The 23791-nt window shown below is 35.4% G+C and overlaps 1 protein-coding gene across 1 annotated transcript in view; it reads right to left on the bottom strand.

Moving 5' to 3' along the window:
* LOC140155990 (uncharacterized) overlaps positions 1-23791 on the bottom strand; it is a 188152-nt gene that overhangs the window by 38097 nt on the left and 126264 nt on the right. Inside the window, 3 exon segments of the mRNA XM_072179045.1 lie at positions 17677-17831; positions 22109-22588; positions 22591-23257. Of these exon segments, the coding sequence (XP_072035146.1) occupies positions 17677-17831; positions 22109-22588; positions 22591-23257 (1302 nt within the window).

Raw genomic sequence — 23791 nt, 5'->3', positions numbered from 1 at the left:
AATACAGGTTTACATTTCTATCTTACATTATCTTGCTGTATTTCAGCTAGAGCTCCAAACGACAAGCTTCCGGGTTTTTTTGGAGAACAATACTGTTACGTAAGATGAAGAAGAAACCCGCCTCGAGCCCGCCCTACTCATTATTTCATTGTACTTATTGCAATTTGCCTCCACACATTACGTAATCAACACAAAGCTTTTGTGAGGATTAGTGAGTGGATAAGAAATTGACAGTGGAGGATACGAAGGACACGCTGATTGTTAGTTGTCAATCATGGATTGCCGCAACGAATTATTATTTTACTGCATGGCATTCCGCAAACACCAAGACAAATTATGCCGTATTTTTCCAAAGATCATCTCATATGAAGTAAGCTGAATGCGATCTGTACTTTTGTAACATTCCGATCGCTTTTGATCACCTATTATCGGCGAATTTGCTTGAAAACACGTGAGTTCATGTTGTGTAAACATAATTAGCATAGACACAAATGAAATTACGATGCAATACAATGCAATTTGAATGCGCAGCAGATCTATAGAAATAACGTTGCCCGGTTTTATGCATAATTAGACCCTGTCTGGGTTCATGCAATGTTGTGAATAAATGCAATTGTGCCATTTTTACACTGTACAAATAACATTACCCACAGAAGCTAATGGACATAAGCTTTTGTTGCACTGAGTCTCAAATTATGAATCTGTAAACATTGTAAACCACATCAAGTAGCTATTGAACTGCTGAGCTAAATCTTATGACCAAATTCCTTGAAATCCACCCAAATCATGCAAATACACATCTCTCACTCAGCCTTCCTACATATTTACACAGTATTTAACATAGAAAACTCTCACCTGTCTAGGTCGCAAGCCATTATATCAGGTAAATACATCAAGGACACGCTATTATGCATCAATTCAAAGCACAATATACCAACCAACTAGACATACTCAGGTGGAAACACCTTCTTGTCCTGGCTTCTTGTATACATTTGTATAGGAGATATTAAAACAAGAAGTAACCACAATCATCAGAATCAGGAACACTATCACATGTGTCACCGATATTGACATCAGAAATGCATTATTGTTAGTTGTTAGAGCTGAGATGAATGGTACAATTAAAATGATGAATAGTACGCGCTAGTGCGTGTCCTGCAGCATGTAGGATGCATCAATTCATGCATCATGCCCGAGTTATAGTGTGTCCAGTAAAGATGTCTTGATTTCACATGCATAATCAGATTGCTGCTACTGATGGTGCATGGTGGCAGCATCTTAATTTACAATGCTGTACTATCTCAACAAGTTAAGGACCTCAAAAAGGGTCTGGGTTCTGCATTAAAATGCATGTACTCAGGTTGAGTGAAGTGAATTAGCTCTGACATATTTGACCCTAGAGTGTAAATTCTACTTCAATGTAAATCACCTATGACTTTTTAAACATTTCCAACAAATCATGTACTGAAATAATCTGTAGCATATAAATGTAATTGGCTCTCTCAATTGAGGGGCCATAGGGAGAAGCTAAGCCTGTGCTGTACTGGATTCTAAGAGCCTCCTCAGGTGTATGAAAGCAAATAGGATCTAGGCAGTCATTTCACCTACATGTAGCACTGCAATGTACTGATTTGCAGGAAATTATCAGATGCCAACAACTTCAACTTGTATTTTACAGCCTCAAAAAGTAAAGAAATACAATCTGCTACCATGCTTCCCAATTGGTAATCTTCGTCTCACCAGTCCTGTAGCTTCCATTCTTTTAGATCTTTCTTGATGACATCATATTCCATCTTGTCTTGGATCTGCCTTTACTTAAGCACAAGTTCCTGGTATGATACAAAAGTGGGATTTCTTTGGGCTTCTCGAGTCATCCATCCTTCTGACATGACCTAGCCACCTGAGTTTGTTATGACACAGACCGGGGACACAGACACCTACATGCATGTAGTGGTTGATTGCACTTATAAATCAGTACATAGATGCAAATTCTCAGAATGCTTCTGAGACATCAGCGGTTCTGAAAGACCTCAACACGGTTCAGTTCAATCAATGTATTTTAGGCAACAAATATTTTTGAATCCATCAGGATCAAATATATGAATCATATCAAGTGGGATTCAATCTTTTCCCAGAAGTCGACAACAGAGGTTTGAGCTTTGACATGTAAATTGTTTCCTTAATTTCACATTTCCCTTCTTTGGCCTGGTATGAGTGGATTAATTTCTTAGTTTATGGCATGAGATGCGGTACATTTTTTTAACCCTTTATAGCCCTGCAAAACCCAAATTTAAGGGGTCCAATGAACTGTAAGGGGTTCGAACGAGCTGTATGCATGTACCTAGTTCGATTTAATGAATTACAGTCCATGCATGTTTTGCCGTAAAGCATTGTAGCAAACACACTTTGTCCCGTGTAGAGATGGTTATTTGAGAACACTAAGATTTCTTGGGTTTTCTGTGTCATAATTGGTTCCTTTTCTATATCCACAATGACAAAATTTTATCATGAGCAACTTGGCAAAGAATTTACAAAATCTTCTTTGCATCGTAAAATTTAAGGGGGACGCAGTACTTGAATGTGACATAATTTACTGGACTTCAGTCTGCCAGCCAATATAAAATGTAACGCTAAGGTTCTTGCTTGCCGTTGGACCACATAACAACGTACATGCAGGGGTCGCATTCTTGTACGTCTGGGCATCCTGGGACCCCTTGCTTTTTTGTTTTGAATGGTTTGGACCTCTTAAATTACAAGTTGAAATTGACCAACGGGTCCAATCAAAACTGCATGGACCCATAAAACAACTAGGCAGCGTCAGCGGTATCCGTCTGGTTTTCCTGATTATTGGATAAAAAGAACTAGGTCATGCCTGGGTCACGCGATGCTACGCAGCTTGATTGGCAAATGAAGTGCCGATGTGACGATGACATGATTCCAATATTAACCAATCAGAACCACACTTCCTGTGTTTACCCTATAAACAACGCCAAATCGGAAGACCGCTAAAGAACCTTGCCAAAAAGGGGGACCCTTAAAAGTTTTGACCCTCCTAAGGGGGGGGCCTGAAAAAAATGACCACAAATTTTCCTGGGAAAATTGAGTTTACATGCTTTTCGCGATAATTTTTTTTTGCATCAGGCCCCCCTAACAAGTGTTTGTGAACGGTCCCTAATATCCCATAAATTATGGTATACCACTTTGAAACCAGATGGCTAGGTCACTACATTTCACCTTCAATTTTTCAACCAAGCATATAATATACTAATACATTGTACAACCAGATTTTCTTACCTTACCAAAATACAACAAAATTCATCACATCTGTGCTTCTTCAAGTTCTTGTGGTGTGTATGCCTTTCTTCTATGATACTGCACACACATGTACTCCAAATGCCAAAATAACTGCCATAATACCACCTACATTGTACCAATCACTTGTTCTTAAAGTTGAAGTATCACTAAGCCAAGGTAAATACTAATTCACACAAGAAAATACACTTATATGTAAGTGTCCAGCGAAGAAGCACTAAAATACACAAATTCCACTTTTTGAAGTGACTTGTGAATGACTCCAAGTAGAGAGTGCATGGGTCATAAGAAACACATAATGTAAACCTTAAATCCTTTGCATACAAACATTGGCACTGTTCAAATGGTCCCGAGTACTGTTATTACAATGTAGTGTACGTTGTTGGATGTGTTGACAATGTACTCTTTGGGATATTCCCTACACGCCCTGGGCTCACATATTAAAGTTTCAAGACTTGCTGCTGTGGTTGTATTGGTGACTTAATGGTTCACTAAGCACAATTTACGTTCTATGATCCCTATGTCAGCCCACTGTTTTGCCTTGGGTTATATTATGTACACAGATAACACCACTAAATACTATGCTGTGTAACCTATTCAACCAAATGTAATTACCAAACCAGGAAGAGCTTTAGTACCCTGGCATTGAGGCTCATTACCATGCTCACTATATGGGGCTTACCTTTAAATAGCCATTTCCAATAGTACAAATTTAATATCCACCATTATAAATCCACTGCTTGCGTTCTAATGTTTATGTCCAATTTACACACATGCTGCTCGTCTAGGTTCATTGAATGACTGTATTATTATGATACAATACAATGTATGATAAAAAGGCTAGTCTGTTCCACCAAGTGTGTGAGTCACTGCTTCAGAATCAATACTCTTCGTTCAGTGACCCTCCCTCTTGCTTTCTCCCCTGTGATAATGGAATAACCCAAGGACCTGTTAGATGTGCTTATTGGCTCCTCACAGTTGTTGCTCATTATGTATTCACGCTTGTTTTCCATTCAAAACTACAATTGAATTAAATTTGACAAATGTTGCTAGGTTTATATGTGCAGTGTTTACATAAAGTGATGATAATTCTAGATGAAATCACATAATACTGATTGAGTAAATTCCAATGAAAATAAAAATAGATATGATGATGAAAAAGTGACAAGTGGTTGCATTTATCATCAAAACTGAAAAACACAAACTGAGATGAACAATTAAATATGGATTACAAAATATCAGATATAAGCTGCTTCTGTAAATTTATGTTTAATTTGTAGAAAATAGTAAGTTTTGTTGCAAAAAATAAATAAATAAATAGGAAATGAATAAATACCATCATGATAACGTCATTATCTATTGAAAATATCATACCAACACGGTAACACCTTTTCTGTCACTGGTGTGACATGCCGTTTATCATTTAACGACTGAGATGGATTCTTCTACAGGAGACCGTTGATCATTTTATCCAACTCTAAACAGTCAAAACAGATCAATAGCAACACTCCATATATTGATCATCATGACTGTGACTTGGTTATATGAAAGAAATATATAAGGAGGCTTCAATGACATAAAAACATGTAAGTGATTGTGCTCTCATACTTAAGAATATCAAAATCTAATAATTTCTATAAGTAATCAATGTTTTTTCTATTGAATCATTGATGACCAATTTTACAGTTTTAAATCAATGATGGCTCTTAACCAGTGGCGGCGTAGGGGGGCAAATGCCCCCAGTCAGAACACTTGCCCCCTGTTGCCCCCAGTAAAAATCCAAAATTACGAAAATTTCACCTTTTTGCAGTAATTTTATCGCTATTTTTCCCCTCCCCCGAATTCACTTTGCCCCCTTTTTTCCCCCGAAAAAAAATTCCTGGCGCCGCCACTGCTCTTAACAGCATTTCAAAACATGCTTTTCTGTGCCATTTCCACTTCACTAAATTAAAGTGATTTGATATCAAATCTATACAAATTTCAACATTTTTATCAAACCGATTTGTTTTTCGAAATGATATTGTTTTATATTGAGAAAAAATATATTACAAAGAAAACATCTGTAAAGTGACTTTTAAAACTGGAAATGTTTGAGGTAAAAAATGATCCAAACAATCATTGGCAAGTGACTCATCTAATGACACCAAGCAAGCACTCACACATAGCAAAGACAATTATCATTGAGTATATTTGATGAAAAACAAGATGTAAATAATAAAAATAAATAGTTACTATTGGTATACACATTACGGTATTAGAACGTTAATTAAGGAAAACTGGCAATGCGATGTCAAGGTTGGGTTTAAATTATCTTTTTGTTCTTTCAGAAATGAAACAAAACACCCACACACATCCAATTTATATCTGTATAATTTACAACAACAAAATAATAATACAAACACACTGTAGCCAATTGCACTGCTACTAGCCCTGAACTGGTAAAGTATCGGCAAAACAAATTAACATTTAAGGAAGGGAAATAAAACCAATACAAAGAATAAAAACAATTTACAAAAAAATGATATTAAAAAAAAAAAAAAAAAAAGACAGGAAAATATTTGCAGACAAAATTGATAAGTCAGTTTCACTGTAAATAACATTTTTAGTAGAACTGATTAACAAAGAAATTTCAAATATATTTTTAGATAGCAAAATATATATAAAATAAAATACAAACAAACAAATAAATAAATAAATAAATAAATAAATAAATAAATAAATAAATAAATAAATAAATAAATAAATAAATAAATAAATAAATAAATAAATAAATAAATAAACAAGCAAACAAATTATTAATCAATTAATTTATATTGCTGTAAGGGGACAAACCAAAAGTTTGGTGATATTCTGTAAGTGAAAGTGCTGTTGTTAGGAGGCTGACCCCTCCCTGAAACGTAAGTGTGAAATGCTGACAATTCCAACCCGAAAGATCAACAATGACCGATATTCTAACTAGCTTTTGACAAATGTAACCAGACATCATCAAACCTTTGGTTAATTCTATTGTAGGCATGTATTATTGTGAACAAGTCATTGGTCTCAAATTAAATTAAATACACACATGGATTTTAAATTTAAAGTGTGTTTTTATTTTTTTAAATTTACAAATAACCCAACGACCATGTTGACATAATATTCAACAAATCTTGAATGTAGATATCTATATTTTCTTGTACAGATAATAATTACAGTACAAACAATGCCTGTCTATGCACCCACGCACAGAATACACAATGCCTATCATGGACATATCATATGCTATTTGTTTTGTAAACAAACTTTTGTCAGTATTCATTTACGTTATGATTTGTGCTCAACTTTACATCACTTATACTTTCAAGCCTGGGAAATGAAAACCAAGAAATTTTATTTTCAACTTAGGAATAAAGAAAGACAGTGATGGTCCACAAATGAATTATTCTTTTGTCTTTCTCTTTATTCTGAGATATATTTAGATATGACATACAAAATAAACACACTGACACCAACATAATAATATCTAGTATAAGAATTATTATAAATACAATTCCCACATCTATAGGCTGGCAAATCAGTCATTAAAAATATTCCATTCTTTCACCGCCACCCAGACGGGAGGAAAAACCTCCTGTGTCTTTGGCCCCTGAACATGTTTAAAGAAAAACTTCCAATGTAACCTACTTGCAGTTTTGTTTTAAGCATGTTCAAGGGCCAAAGATACATAGGGTTTTCCTGCCCATTATCTTTTTAGAGTTTATCAGATTTTTCAAAGTAAAAAAAAAATGCAGGTCCTCTGATTATCAGACAGTGACAACTTTTCATTTCCTCTATTTTAGTTTGCAACACTATATATGGCAATGATGTATCATATTATGGATTGGATTCATGACTAGTTGTAATTATTGTACCCTAAAATAAACATGACTGTGTGTGTATAACTTCAAATGACACTACGCTATAATGGGTAAAATACATATAAAATTGGGTGAAAATGGATTTTGGATTTATTATTTCTCACCTTTTTTATGCATTATCTTATTAACTTATAATAAGATAATAAGTATACTACGTAGTACTCGGTAAAGAAAAAGCGTACAAATTACTTGTTGCAATAGCCTATTGACATCAGAAAACTAACACTCAACATAAAATGATTGGGGCAAAGTGAAACTGTGAGTTGGGATCCTCAAATGATGGCATATGCTGTGATGAACGTGCACAAAACTGAATCTCACCCAAAAGTGGTTATGCGGTTTGTTTGTGAAACACTAGGTCATAATTGGTTCTGATTGGCAGTGAACTCGTCACATTTCATATTGAGAAATTCTTTTTGTTTGAAATATATATACCTATTATCTTGAAAAATAATAAAATAAAGTTAAAAGGACTACTATTGTCTTTTTATGGTTCACAGTACTTGCGTATCATGTTCTTTTTTTTAACATATATCTTGTGACTGACACGATTCATTTCACATGTATTCATGCTGACAATATAAATCATAAAAAGTGGTAACTATAAATTAACCATGAAACTTATGTGGTTTACAATGTACGTGTCTCTTCTTCAAGGTTTGGCAAACTGAATCATTCTCATTTCACATGGCATTATCCCAACATTTGCTTTCACAAATCATGGCATGATTATGATATGATTATGATCTAGTTATGAGATTTGAAATCAATTAGTCCAAAATCAATTAATCTAATTGATTAACACCTAATATATATGACAAATCAAGCCTTGCCTGACACACCCAATCAATGCAGACCATGGCAATGGTATCATCAGAATTGACATGTATTGTACATTTCAACATCTCTGTCAATTTTATATCCGAACGGTTCTGATTTTTTCTCTCCTTTATTATAATGCCAGTTTGTCTGAGCTCCATTTCTTTAATTTTATATCTTGTGAACGTTTATTTAGTAGGCCTGCAGGAAATGTAGTGTAATTTTTTCATCTGCACCTGGGCCTAAATGCACTTTAATAATGCACCATCTGTTGTTAAAATGTGTCATAGAATACATGTGATACAATGTACCATTAAAGCTTTAACCTCCATGAACAAACACATCATACAAAAGTTCAAATATATACATTATCTCAACTTCAAAAATAGCTACCCTTATTACCTAGCTGGGGGGTTTTCAACCCCCCGAGCTAGGTACTGTTTTGCTATCCGATCTTTCTTCTTTCCTTCTTCTTCTTCTTCTTTCTGGCAATAAATTTCAAAATGCTTCTCCTCCTACATGTTACACCCTACAATTACGACACTTGCACATATGTATCGGATATATCCAGTGCCCATAATGTCTAAACAGAATTGGGGTCAAAGGTCATTAAGGGGGCATTTCCGGTATTTAACCAAATACCTTCAAAATGCTTCTTCTGTCACATATTATATAGTACAATGATGCCATTTGCATATATGCATCGGCTATACCACACGCCAATAACTTGCATACAGAATTTGGGTCAAAGGTCATTAAGGGGGTAAAATCTTACAATTGCATCATCTGGACATCTGTAAGGGGTATTGGGCTTAAACTCGGTGAGAACAAATCTCATGGCCAGGGGAACATTTTGCAGGGGTCAGGTCAAAGGTCATGCAAAGGTCAAATTTTAAAAATGAATTTTCTGTACATCTGTAAGGAGTACGGGGCTCAAACTCGGTGACAACAAACTTGATGACTATTTTGCAGGGGTCAGGTCAATGGTCATCTGGGATCAAATTTTAAAATTGCATTTTCTAGACATCTGTAAGGAGTACGTGACTCAAACTCGGTGACAACAAACATCATGACCAGGGGAACATTTTTGGAACATTTTGCAGGGGTCAGATACCTCCACAAAACCAACATGCCCCAGCTAGGTTTGTGGTCTATGACCACCATTTGCCACTAGTTATTATTATTTCAAAGCTGATATATTTTCATTTTGAAGTCAACTCTCATATCTACATCTAACAGTAGATTTCTCCATCCATTATCATGCAGGGGTTTGTTGAATTGAGTCCTGAGAGATGAGGTTATGACACCAATGTGTAAGGATCACATACTAACATTACAGGCAATATCTGTGGGAATTGGTAAAGTATAAATAATGTTATTATGTCCCACATGGGGTACAGTAAATATAATATGTATCACTTAAAGGAGACACTTGTCGGAGAAAAGTGTAGGCCTATTTAATAGACTTTGTCAACATGAAAAACATTAATTTTCTTAGCATTTCATAATAATCATATCTTAGTATTAATTTTCAAAATTTGAAATTAACATATTGCAATATCTCGGATGTGGATGAGAAGTATTAATATAAAAATTGTTTTTGTCAAATGAAAAACCCGGTTTGTTTCATCCCACCACAAAATTGAGCAGAAAAGTCTATATTATTTTGTCATGAATTCCCTGTTTGCCTGAAGAAAACTGCAAAACCACTAGTGATACAATGAAACCTCAATCCAAGGCAAGTTTAAGTTTAAAGTTTACTTAGATACAATCAGGGCAATGACTTCAGACAACTTCTTGGTCAGGATTTGGCAAATTACCGTATTGTTTCTAATAAGCGCCCATGGGCCATGAGATTTCATGAAGGGTGGGCGTTTATTAGGGATCAATTTTGTGTGTACATTTTTACATTTAACGACCAAAATAACAACACCCATTTCAGTTTTGGACGCGTCTGTAGAGGCTAATCTAGTGCAATATTTGAATGATATGCTATGGAGAGCTATTTGAATAAAGCTTTATACTTCAATCCACTGTAGTACCGTATCTGAAAAGAGTGATGTGATGTGACTTGAGATGTTTGGGGTTTTAAATACTGCCAATTTTCCAGTTCCCAATTTTTGACCCAAAATGTAAAATAAATGTTTTGTCCTTCCAAAATATTAACTACTTATTTAACTTGACATTTAATCCCAATAACCAATTGCAAATGCGTGAGTGCTGACACTTTGGAATAGTGATTAGCATGACCTTATTATAAACCAAATCATTTTTAAATCTCGAGAGTACTAAAAAAGTTTAAAGATGACGTCCATGCCTGTGATCTTGAAACAGATAATCCATAAATAGAGGTAAATTGCCTAGAACTAAGGATGTTTTGATGGTTATGCAGATCAATCAGTTCCCTGGCTTGTAGATAAATCGTTATTCCATCAGGTCAAGCCAGCCTGGGTGGGTTCATTGGATGGTCAAGTGTGATGCTTTTAATTTGGAAATAAAAATTCCCATTAAAAGGAAAACTGGCCTCATGGGGGAGGGCAGAGGAGGTACGTGCCCTGGGTGCCACCCTTAGGGGTGCCGAATTGGCCAATGCAGCATCAATTCTACGCCCCTACTAGCGATGAAACTAGCACGCATTCAAAATCGTTTGAAAGATCACTTGAAGACTGATGTTTAACTTCAATATAACCAAAATTAATGAGTTATAGGCCCTATTTGTGCAAATTTTTGCGCGCTCCGCAAGAACTTGTTTCAAGAATCAGGGAGGAGGCACCATTACGCATCCTTAGCCCTGGGCGCCACAACCCCTAACTACGCCACTGCACAAGTGTACAAACATTCAGAGAGTCAGTCAGTGCTAACTCAAATGATTATAGGTTAAAATGCATATCACTTGTTGGGAGTGGGATTGTACAAAATAATGCACACGCACTGAGATGTTGATGCGTCTAATGCACGAGCCCCGTAGGGGGAAGTGCATTATATGCATCAACATCTCAGTACAAGTGCATTATTTTGCAATTATACAATATTTATACACGGCTAGTAATTTACTAACATTTGCTCTGATTGGTTCCCACTATCTAGGAGTGTATGAATTATGCTTTTAAAACAACATTATCTCCAAGAATCCAACAATAATTTTGACACTTACCTATTGGAGTAATACATCCAAGTTGATCTCCTATTGGATAGAGACATATTGGTCGTTTATAAGGACCATGGACAAGTTTTATTCAACAGCAGTATAAAGGAGCAGCAAACAGTTTTTTAATACAAAACTGTAACTTCAAACGGGCTCTTTCCTCTCATGACTTCTAACCTTACTTCCTAATGGCCTGATTTTATAAGATATGATGATAAAATTATTTAAATGAATGCACTAACACCTTATCATCAAAAGGTGACCTATCCCATATCACAATAGAAGATTATAAACTAAAACCAGGATTGGTCTGGATCATACTATACAGCTTAAAAATATAAAAGATATTTACATGACAATAGGGTACAGTTTCAACCAAAGACTAGCCTATATTGGATTTAGAGATTTTTACTTATCAAGGTTTTTATTCTATTTTTATTAAAATCTAATGAACATGATGAATCACGGATGAATAGCTTCACACAGAAGGAGTTTTAACCTGTTTAGGAAAGCTTAGCAGTTAGGAACAATATCATATTATCATGGAAGTTTATTTTTAGTATAGATAATTTCATAAAAGGAATTTACTCATATCAGAATACTCACAAATTTGTCTAAAATCATTTCAGACCGACATAAGGTACAAACTGGTATTTAAATTGAAAACATTTTAAAGGAACACAATTATTCATGGATAGAATTAGAATAATAATATGTAGGCCTATAATGTTGTGATGAAATAACACTTCATAAACATACACCTTCTAAATGGGCTAATGATTTGAATTTTCTTTTAAACATGAGAAGAGGGAATGCACAATCCTGATTTGTATATAACGTCACAGCTTTCCCTCTTACTCACACACACTAAAGCGACTTTGAAGCATATTGTATATATTGAGGGTTGTCAGAAAGCCTACAAAGGATTCCTAGTTAAGGAGCTTGAAGGATTTCTAGTTCGGAACCCTCGATATGTTAGTTTTTTAACTGTCAGATATGGTATCAGTAAAAAGACCAGAAATGTCAAAACAGAATGCCCTTGTTTTGAGCAATTGTTAATGTTTGGAAATCACCTCAAGATATGATAGTGTGGTTAGTGATTCACAAAAATGTAAATATCACAATCTGTGAATTATGAAAGAAACTGATCAAATAGACATATAATAATGTGAAGGGCTTATGCTGTGACTACAGGAGGTCATCTCCAATTCCAGAAAACTACAGAACTAGGTTTGTTTAATTAAAAAATATTACCATGGTTCACCTCCTGGTTCACCTATCCTCTAAATTCTGGAATGAGCCTCCACTTGAATATTTGAGCAAATTTATTTACAGTAATGCTGTGATTTCATCATCTAGGCCTAGGTGTTCTATATAAATTACCTGCTTCATATTGTATAATCAAAAATCTAAATATTTTGTCTTGTCTTTATGTCTTTCTTGATATTGAACATTTAAGGCTACAGTCAGTCTACTCTGAAGTACAAAGTACCGACGCGGACGCACACATTGTGCCGACTTTGAAGGCACGCATACCTGTAGCAGAGACGCAGCACTGCGCACTGTATACGCGCGCGTTAGCACTTTGTACTTCAGAGTGAACAAACTGTATTGTATTGAATTTGGGACCTCTTGTGAGACCAGTCACATTTTGTAGAATCAAATAAAAATAAGTAATAAATAGACAAACTAACAAACAAACAGAATGTTGAAAGGAAACTTGAAATATAGTTCAGATGAAAGTCATGACTGAGGAGTCACATTATTTTAGAAATGATTCCATCATGGCATATTTTGAACTTATGCCAAACTTGTAAGTTCCACAGCCAAGTTTCTCAATTAGTATTTATATGTATTACCTGGAATGAACATCAGGAATTGCACAAAATCACTGAGTTAGACTGGGTATGACATCATCCGTTTTATGTGTGAAATATCGTTTATACCCTATTTTTGACCTATTTAAAGCAATATTGTACCATTTACTGATGAAGACACCCTCAATGACTTTTATACAATTGTACATTAACAAACTAACATACAACTCTGCCAAAATCAAAGCTTTAGGTTCTGTATTGGTGGTAACATGTGAAAACATCTTAAATATAAGGTGCTTAATTCATCGTACACATGAAATATTAGTTGTGTGTGTATGTGATGTTCATAATACTGTTGTGTACGGATGTTCATAACACATCAAGATGACCAGCCTCAGTCACTACAGTTCCGCTCAAACTTAAAAAGGGGGTCATATCTCATTTTCTATTTTACAAACCAAAGTTTCTGGTAACAGGGGGGGCAAATGGTCGTAAACCTGCACTATTGATCATTTTCTATGTAACACAAGCTGGGAGTCATTATAAGGATATCCTAACCACAATTAATAGTTCCTGGTTCAGGCAAATTGACGCCATGCGCACACAACGTTAAACACACATCAATAGTGATTACCATTCATCTTGGTATTGTCATCACATTGTCAATTAAGGTAATCTTTGAAGTAACATTAAATAGCTCTGTATTGTTAGAAGTAATAAATGGGAACTCATGCAAAACATGATATGTACAAGTATATTGTTGTTCGCGATCAAAAACGGGGGAGGGGGGCTAAAATATGACATATGGAGTATGCATGACCAAGTATTAAGCATGCATGAAACTCGTAAATAATTTTCTCTGGATTAAGATGTTCCCAAGCCAATCAAAGGAAAGGTTAAGTAATATCAAAACTTTTAGCAAAGAAGTGCAATTTGCACAAATTTTGATAAATGACCCTGAATAATTAGGGAAAAATAAAGTTTTTCTTAAAAATCCTGTTGACCTTGGGGGGGGGGGGGTCATGCATGTGCAATCTGTTCTTTATTACTACAAGGTCCTCCTGGTACCTGGGATTGAGGGGACCTCCGGTGCACCCCGCCAACCATTACTTTCTAAAGTTTCTAGGTATTCAAGCTAGTGTATGACCTTTTCCTAAATCGCACTAAAGGTTTGTGATTTTGTGTACAGTAGTAGCCCTACGGCTTACATCACAAAATCTTGTATTTGACACAGGACTTAGCTGCACTATCAAGTAACATGAAAGCCAATTTACTGTAACAAGGTATCAAAGTAATGCCATCTAATCACAGATCCCTAAACAGATTTGCCCTTTGAAATGCCATTATGCCGCATACAATTTGATGCCAAAAATAACCCTAAGCGAGAAAACTTTGTTGTAAAGAAAACTATTGCCCAGGGTCAGGTTTGTGTACAAGGTTTTATGGTTCATTAGTTAAGAAAATGTACTATCAAAGTATGACCAATTTGCAACTTTACACTAAGTGAAACTTGGTATTCAAGAAAGCAGCGCTGGTCAGCAACATATTTTGATTATGTAGCCTCGCCCTACATTATGCCCTACATAATGTAGGGCGAGGGCAAGAAATTTCTAACTTGAACTTTAATCAGTACTTCATTTTGTTACAGAAGTCAATGGGCTGAGATGTTTAGAAGGTACAGGGTCCAGTGGAAAGTGAGGGATGTCCATATATAAACATGTAAATCTGTAGATTTGTAATAACCTGAGAGATTTAACCAACCTTACCTTTAACATGCATGAGTCTTTCAGAAGGTGAATCTTTTAGTTAATCTTATTTTGGCCTATTTATTTTCATATTTTATTCGGCACTTTTCTCGAAAGGAATTCTGCTCTGTGTATATTTATACCATACCAGGGATATCCCTGATATTACCAACCAGGCGGTCAGTAAGTTGGTCGGTCAGTCAGCCAATATGGCCGGCTTTATAAATAGAATTACCCAGGTGTGTTGTATGATCAGTTAACAACATAAACCACAGGTATCATTCCTAAGGCTTCTCAATTTCCTTCTAAGCCGTAAAACTTCCTTAGGTTGTTGGTTTAATGAATCCCTCCAATTGACAATGCCCATATGGCTCTAGCGATTATAATGATTCCCCATATCAAATCCATGGCTTTGGACCTAAATAACAACCCTTTTTTGGTACTGAATATGGAAGGTAGGTTCAATTTTTTTTAACAAGCTTAACTATTAACTATTATAGACAAAATATTTTTAATATGTGTTGGGTCTTGGGTATGTTTGTGAGGTGTGTGGTAGCGTGGGGTGTATGCATCTGTGTGACTTAAAATGATTGCTTTATCCCTTAAAATCACCTGACATATACAATAAAAACGTGTATCTTGAATCTTCACATAAACATCAAACTTTTTCCCCTGTCCTCAATTAGTCCCAGCAAAAATGAATATCTCAATAAGTATGTCCCAACAATTATTCACCTTAAAATCCTGTTAATTATTGTTGTTGATAACCTATTCCAATAGAACTAACTAACATCAAGAGGTGACTTGGTCATTTATTACTCCACATTCCATTGTTAGTATGCCATCAAATGTCTCCGTAATTAACAAAGAACTATTTTATTGACATTAGATTTAATTGTTTCTATTCCTATTTCTTGAGTTAACCATTTGAAATTAACATTGATTTAAATGGGTCATTAGACGGAACCATGGTCATTAGACAATTTTTATTTTCAGACTTGAGATTTACTTCAAATAATGAGTCACAGGGAATAAACATGGAACAAGCAAGGAACAAGAACAGCTACTTTGTAACAAATGACATGCCTTTCCTATGATTTTTCCATGACTGGTTTCCAGAGTCAATGAAAACTTTGAATACATTTCAGCAGGGCCGTAGCAAGTGGGGCAGCCGGGGAAGCTATGGCAGTCCCACTATTTGGGAAATTTGTTATTTTTCTCTATAGCTTTATTCCAATTATATTTTTATTTGGCCGTCCCACATTTTGATGGGTGCCCCACATTTGTCAACCTATAGTATGGCCCTGCATTTCAGGACTTGTATATCCAAGTAAAATAAACCAAAACTTAATGTCAGTTGCAATCTTCTCACCTACAACAGCTACACTCTCAAATCAACTGAACCTTTTTATAACCTTTGTAACACTGAGCTGAACCTCAAGCCAGATATGTAAGTGTTTAAGATGGAATGTTGTTTCTCAAGAAGAATTAAATAATAATGTAATCAGTGAGGCCCAAAGGGTGACTTTTCAAAAAAAATAAATAGTTCCTTTGAATTCTCTGCACCTCTGAAAATACCTTTTCTATATTCCACCATACAATCTACTGAATTAATCTAGACAATTCAAAACAGCAATTTAAATAAATATTGCACCTTTGATCCAAACTGAAAAGACTCTGAAATAAGACTACTAACCACATTTATATGACTTATAAGACTATTGTACCTACAATTTGAGAATTTATGATTTGCTGAACATATCTCACATATGAAACATGTATCCATTTGTTATCAGTGGTCATCACAAAATATACTCAAAACTTGGCTGTTCAAGAAATGTGTCATTTTACAAGGGCGTCACTGAGTATTACATTTTCCCCAGAATAAATTGAGGGCAGTAGATTGATTTTTAAGTGTCTCTACCAGAGGGGGCTATGCAACATTGTCTGCAAAGTAGCTGTATGTTATCATTATTTATTCTGATTCCAAAAAAAGAAATTTATGCAAATTTCCATTTTTAATTACAAAATATTATTATACACTTTACACTATTTACACTAAGCTAAGTGTACACCTTCTGGTAATAAATAAATAATTTTTGAAATTATGACAATTGTAACCACCAAAGTTACACACCAAGCAAACACAAAAATGTTCTTAAAATGTTATAAACATGTTTTGGTTTTATTCAAAACATTTTTAAATATTTTAATGACGGGTTATATAAAGGTCATAACAAAATTTATAAAACGTTTTGTATGAAAAAACACTATAACAACATTTTGAAAATGTTGTCAAAATGTTATTTTAAAATATTTTTGGCAAACACTTTTGCAAAATATTTTGTCTAAATAACATGTTAAGATTTTTAGAAATATTATCCGAAAGTTATTGAAATGGCCTTTATATTTACAACACAACATTAAAACATTTCTGTACAACATTTTGTGTTTGCTGGGAACACATAAACCATTGTAGCATATGAATGTTCTCAACTTTCTGTTTTAAAAATAGCAATTGTCCATCAAAAATAGGTATATCTGGTTCCCGGGATCTGGTTGTACAGATTTAAATCAAATCTTAATTTCAGCATACCCAGATAAATGAGAGTCTATACAGTTTAAGTTTTCCACCCCTTTCAAAATAGTACAATTGAAGGGAAATTCAAAAAATTAATTCAAATGTTTCTAGTTATAATGAGTTTCCAATGAGCAATCAAACAATAAGATATTTCTCATTTAAACTGCTCCAAAAACAAAATATAGGGAAATTATCCAAATTAGCTCAGAAGATATATTAATTAATGTCAAGGAAATTGACTATCTTCCATGTCATATTGATAACATCTGGACTTAAACCTGAACATGACATCTGTAGTGTTTGTCACCTCAATTGCCACTTTTAAACCACAAAGTATCTGTAAATAACTCACAACACTTACCTATCGGTAGTTCCTGTGAACCTTGTACTCTTTCGCTTACTTGCAGCAGCCTTGGCAGCATTAGAATCTGTTGGGGACACAAGTGCCGACCTAGCCCGAATCCTGGGTTCTTGATCAGACTCAGATTCAGACTGATCACCTACTTTTATTCCAGCCTGCAGTATTGGGGGAAGAGAGTGATATAAAAATAGCATCACCATTAAGAGTATTAAGGGACACAATATGGAACTTATAAATTGATCTATCATTAAGAAGATGAGCTGTGCTTCCTGTTTGAAACCCTGACACAGGATTCAATGGGGGTGTCATAATGTGTTGTCTTTTTCAATTTCCAAATAAGGTACTTTTGTCTTTTTATATATTTTATACCTACAAACATTGTGACCAACATATTAAAATTAATCTAACCTTCATATACTTAGCTACAAATCATCAAGAGTATTGGAACAGCAAAAGTGCCGGGCAAAAGTATAGTAAACTGAACTTGATAATGTCTATTTTCAGATCCTATAACTATTTTGTAAGTAGGTACTTATACTTCTGGCCTTCTTTCTTTCATACTATTCATTTTTTTTTCCTTCCCCACTTTTCTGCCTTTGTTCTTTCCCTTCTTCAATCCTTTCAATTTGTTTTAATTCATTCCCATTTTTGCTCTCCCTTCCCTTTATTCCTTTTCATATTTTGGGGTTTTAGGCATCACTTCAATATATCGCTTGTTAAGTTTTGCAGGCATTTACAGAATGTAATTATAAATGAATATTTTTTCTTTCTTCCTAGAGCTAATCTACCACCTTTAAACTATACCCTGAGACAAAAGTATCTCATGGAAAAATTAGTAGTTGCATGCACGTATATAGTCAAGTTTAACCATCAATATTATTTTTGAACAAATAAAAGCTTTTTATTCTCCTTCATATTTTTTTTTCAAAATCTAACAACAAATTCTCATTGTTTTCTTAGACTTATAGCAGTTACTGTCCAGTATCCAGATTTAAAAGGTGCCCAGTGTCTGACAACTTTGATTAATATCAATAAAAGGAGGACATAAGAAGTCATTATAAAAAGGCAGGATTCTGATCCCCAAAAGCTTTCAAATAAATCTAGAGCTTTTTGATAAGTCCAGGATGTGGCAGGATCAGGTGACAAGTGACAGATAGAGGTCGGAGATGGACATAGATAGCCTCTTGTTCACTGGGTGCAATTATAGAAGTCAATAGTATAAGATCAAATCTAGGGACAAGCTTGGGTGCATTACCAGCCTCTAACATGTGGTGCAACATAAAGGTCTCTTAGAGGTTGACATAGAGGTCACTTAAGAGATGCCAAATCTAGGGACACCGTTGGGCACATAGCCAGCCTCTTGTACACCAGGTGCAATTGAGAGGTCACTTAGTAGATGGTCAAATCTAGGGACAAGCTTGGGTGCATTACCAGCCTCTAACATGTGGTGCAACATAAAGGTCACTTAGAGGATGACATAGAGGTCACTTAAGAGAAGCCAAATCTAGGGACACCTTTGGGCACATATCCAGCCTCTTGTACACCAGGTGCAATTGAGAGGTCACTTAGTAGATGGTCAAATCTAGGGACAAGCTTGGGTGCATTACCAGCCTCTAACATGTGGTGCAACATAAAGATCACTTAGTGGTTGACATTAAAGGTCACTTAAGGTTGGTCTGAACCCTGGAATTATGAAAACTTTCGGGCCTCATAACTGCTAAATTATTAGTCTAAAGAATATAAAAGTAGACATTTTAGAATGGAAATGACTTGATGAATTCATCTGTGAGGTCCAAAAAAAAAAAAAATGCTCATTTTTGGAGAAAATCCAAAAAACTGTTTTTTGGCCCAATTCTTTTTCGTACAACCAAACAAAAAAGAAATTTGTTTTTATTAATTTTTAAAAACTAGATAAAAATATCTAGGGACCGTTTTTTCATTTTTTTGAATTTTGATCAACTTCACCAAAAATATTAGAAATTTGGGCGAAAATCAGGCTTTTTTATGATATTTTTTGAAAATTTTGCATTTTTTGACCATTCTTGGTGCAAATTTCTCAAAGTTGGTCAAAATTCAAAAAAATAAAAAAACAGTCCCTAGATATTTGTATCTAGTTTTTCAAAATTAATAAATATCCGTTTTTTGGGATTTTGAGCATTTTGGCCCAAGTTGGACCTCACAGATGAATTCAGCAAGTCATTTCCAGTCTAAAAATGTATACTTTTATATTCTTTAGACTAATAATTTAGCAGTTATGAAGCCCCAAAGTTTCCATAATTCCAGGGTTAAGACCACCCTTAAGAGATGTCAAATCTAGGGACACAGCTTGGGCACATAGCCAGCCTCTTGTACACCAGGTGCAATATAGAGGTCACTTTGTAGATGGTCAAATCTAGGGACAAGCATGGGTGCGTTACCAGCCTCTACCATGTGGTGCAACATAAAGGTCACTTCGGGGCAATCTGACATTTTTTAGGCTAGTGTGAAATTTTTGCCCCATTGGATTCATTTAAATTTGGATATTGATAATTGAATATATTGGCAAATGCTGTTGGACCTTCCTGAAACATTGAATGATTCACATAAAACGTGTAAGGTGTATTTGATGGGAAATGGGTCACCATATGATGGTGAAATTTCCTTCACATTCTAGTAAGGCTTTGTGGGTCTTGAATTGCTGCCATAAGTGTGGAGTAAGCAAAGGTTGACTGTTTTGTCCTAATTTTTGACGGAAGGCACCTTTAAGGTTAAACACAATTGATTTTCAAGGCTTGATTCCAGAGGGGCGTAAGTTAATAATGGAAACAGCCATGCAGAAAAGAATGAACTCACGCGTACAATAGTGTATCAATCTGAACTAGGGCCACGGACAAACCGCGGCTCGTGAGTCATATACCGGTATGTTTCAGGGATAGGGAGGGGCGACCATGATATGACCATATGGGCTGATGGGGGGTTGATTGTGGGCAGCCGCTTTTCGCAATTTTCCTTTGGATTTTCTAAATTTTCAATTTTGAAAAGTATCCTGGATGATATCTGTCGTGAATAAATCAATGCTTCTATAGGCTAAATAGGCCTATTAGTATATAGGCCTATTTATATTATGCAATATATAGGCCTACAACAATAACTACAACAACAATAACCAAACCAACAACCAATATTTTGTTAATCTAATTTGTAAAAATATATTTATAGGCCGCGCCTATTAGACTAGTATAGCCTAAAAGAATTATATAATGAAAAAAAACCGGCAAAAACAATCAATCGCTGCAGTCAGAAAGAAAGAAACGAACAAGAAAAAAGAAAAAAGTGAGAGAAAAATAAAATAAAATAAATTGAACGGACCTCATAGGGACTCGAACACGTACCAACGTTTTCCAGCTCAAAACTAAAGTATTGTATAGTAGAACGTGGGTCCGGCGCGCTAACCGATTGCGCCACTGAGGGACACATGAAATTGATTGATCTCAAACTGACTATTATGGAATAGTGCATAACAGGCTCTTATGATAAACAAGCTCATCACCGCTGTAAATGTCGGAGGTATCGATGGCGAAAAACCTCGCTTTTTGCAAAAGTAGCTTAAATTTGGAGTGAAATTCAAATGGTAAAAGTGTTTACAGACATTTGAGAAATAATGTAGGCAGTTAGAAATCAAAATTAACGCTCCACAATCCAGATATCGATAATGTAACATAACAGTGTTTTGTGGTACAAGATTCTTGAAAATTGTTCCCAAAAACGGGCTAATAAAATTTAATCGGTACTGTATTTGGTTCTTCCCCATGGCAACATTATTTCTTTGGTCGATTTGTAGTACAATACAAAAAAGGAGAAGACAATCACTTGGCGTGGTTTTATACGGAGCTTAACATTTGAAAAAAAACTGCATGGAACGCGCTTTTTGATCTTGTGAACATGGTGCGAAAATGATTTAAACGAAGGATTTTCAAACGGATTCTAAAAATTTGTATAAACACACAAAAATAATGTAAAGATACATCCATGCACCAACATTTGACTCACTGCGATATTTGATTGCTGAGAAAACGCGGTTTTAGAGAACAACTTTATACGCCTTTTATACGCTTTTTATATCGCTTTCTTCGTAACCTTAAGCTGTCAAGCTTACCAAATTTGCATAGAAGCCAGCTTTTGCTGCACAGTCAGATCAAAAAAAAAAAAAAAAGATTGCGGCTTTACAGTCTTAGGAAGCTAATAAAAATATGAGAGACGAATTAATGGAAATGATTTAGATATAACATCAGTACTTAAGGAACTGAATTTGATTGCATGTTTAAATACATAGGGTCTTCAGAAAATTGATTATCAATCGACTCTTTGTAACTAAAAATCAAGCAAGTCAACTTTGCGCAGCTTTAAAATCAAGCCCTTTCACCGGAGTGAAGATTTAAGTTTTGAATCTTACCTTTTCCCTCCTAAGTCTAGGACCACTGGAGGAAGACAATGCTGAATGTCCCTTTCTTTTCTTCAGATTCTCATCTGCTCCACTATCCACATCTGCATCTGCCGAATCTTCCTTGCGTAAAATTCCTCTCCTAGGGCTCCCTAAAGGTATTCCTTCACTCGAATCCTTTCGTAAAATCCCCGGGGTAACACTGGGTTTATCAAATTCGGATCCTGACTTCAGTATCGAGTCCGGTTCTTTAGCCGATTCTGGGCTTGCATCACGGCGTAATATGCCTGGGATATCCTCCGATTCAGTACTGGATTGAGATTCTTTTAAGATACCGCGGACACGCTCAGCTTTGATGCCGACGCTTGTAGCTACTCGTGTGACCTCCTTAGATTTCAAGATACTGTGTGTCTCATGGGAGTCTGATGTTTCTGATTTTAATATTGACACGCTTTGTGAGGATACTTTTTCAACAGAAGCCTGTTTCAAAATGCTCTTTTATCCAAATTTGAATCAGAGTCTCTCCTTGCTATTTCAGTTTTCTTTTCAGATTTGTCCTCTGAGTTCTCAGCAAAGACAAGGGATATTTGATCATGGATTGGCATGGATGCAAGAATTCTGGGATCTGGTGGTGCAGCAAAGCTTCTCGCAAGGGGTGAGAACTTTGCAGCTTTTTTAACCTCCTCAATAGTTACAGGTTGTGTCTTGTACCTTGATTCACTACGCTTCCTACGACGTGGCACCTCCACTTTTGGTAGCGGTTTAACTTTGGTCTCAGCTTTCTGATGAAACAGTTTCATCTTGTCTGCCAAACTCATCTTAGAAAGTTCATCTTCCTTTTCTTCCTCAATAATCTCTTGCAACTTAGTCTCTGATATTTTCTCTTTCGATTCAGTTTGAGCTTTCGCAGCCATCTCTTTGGCAATAGTTGATGCTTGGCTTAATTCTTCTGGGGTGACTGGCTGTGTTTGTGAGCGATCGCTGTCGCGCACTCGTCGGAAATGACGAGATCGTGGCTTGATAGAAGCCTGTTCTTTAGCACGCTTTTGTTGGAGGTGTGTGAACATCCTCATCTTTTCTACAACACTCAGTTTCAACAATGGGTCCTCTTCTTCATCTTCTTCTGTATCATTTGGTGTCTGACTGGATCCTGCAGTTAGCCTGATAAAAACACAAAGCAAGTCAATTTACACTAAGAAATTATCTCCATAATATAAACCACAACAACAGTTCCAGTATCAAAACTCCCCTACTAAAGCATGCCAAGAATTAGTGCTGAATTTCCCCTTATTCATTGATTTACTGACTTTTGATCGAGCGAAAAAGCGCTTTTCCCAATGCAACAGAAAGCACTCTCATTGGTCAAAAAATCCATAGGTTTACTCTACAGGTCTTTTACCTTCATTCTTTCTATGAGGACACATTAGTCTAGATTAATAACGGTTAATTCAAATGTCATAAATCTATTCATTTTATATCACATCTCTTTGGAGTTAAGTCAAAATGTTCATGTATATCAATGTTTTTCTATACACAGAAATACGCTGAAATTAAGTTATGAATGATTATTTTTTCTCCAAATGACTGAAAAATGAATAATAATGGCACTATAGTCCATTTGGCTTTCTCAAAACAGTTAAGCGTCCATGTGTGATCAAAGATGATGTATCTGAAGGGCACAGTCACTTCGCCCAG

Source organism: Amphiura filiformis, chromosome 6, assembly GCF_039555335.1.
Source record: "Amphiura filiformis chromosome 6, Afil_fr2py, whole genome shotgun sequence".
Classification (NCBI taxonomy): Eukaryota; Metazoa; Echinodermata; class Ophiuroidea; order Amphilepidida; family Amphiuridae; genus Amphiura; species Amphiura filiformis.
The sequence above is the reverse complement of the archived record's forward strand: the minus strand, read 5'-3'. Positions and strand labels throughout refer to the sequence as shown.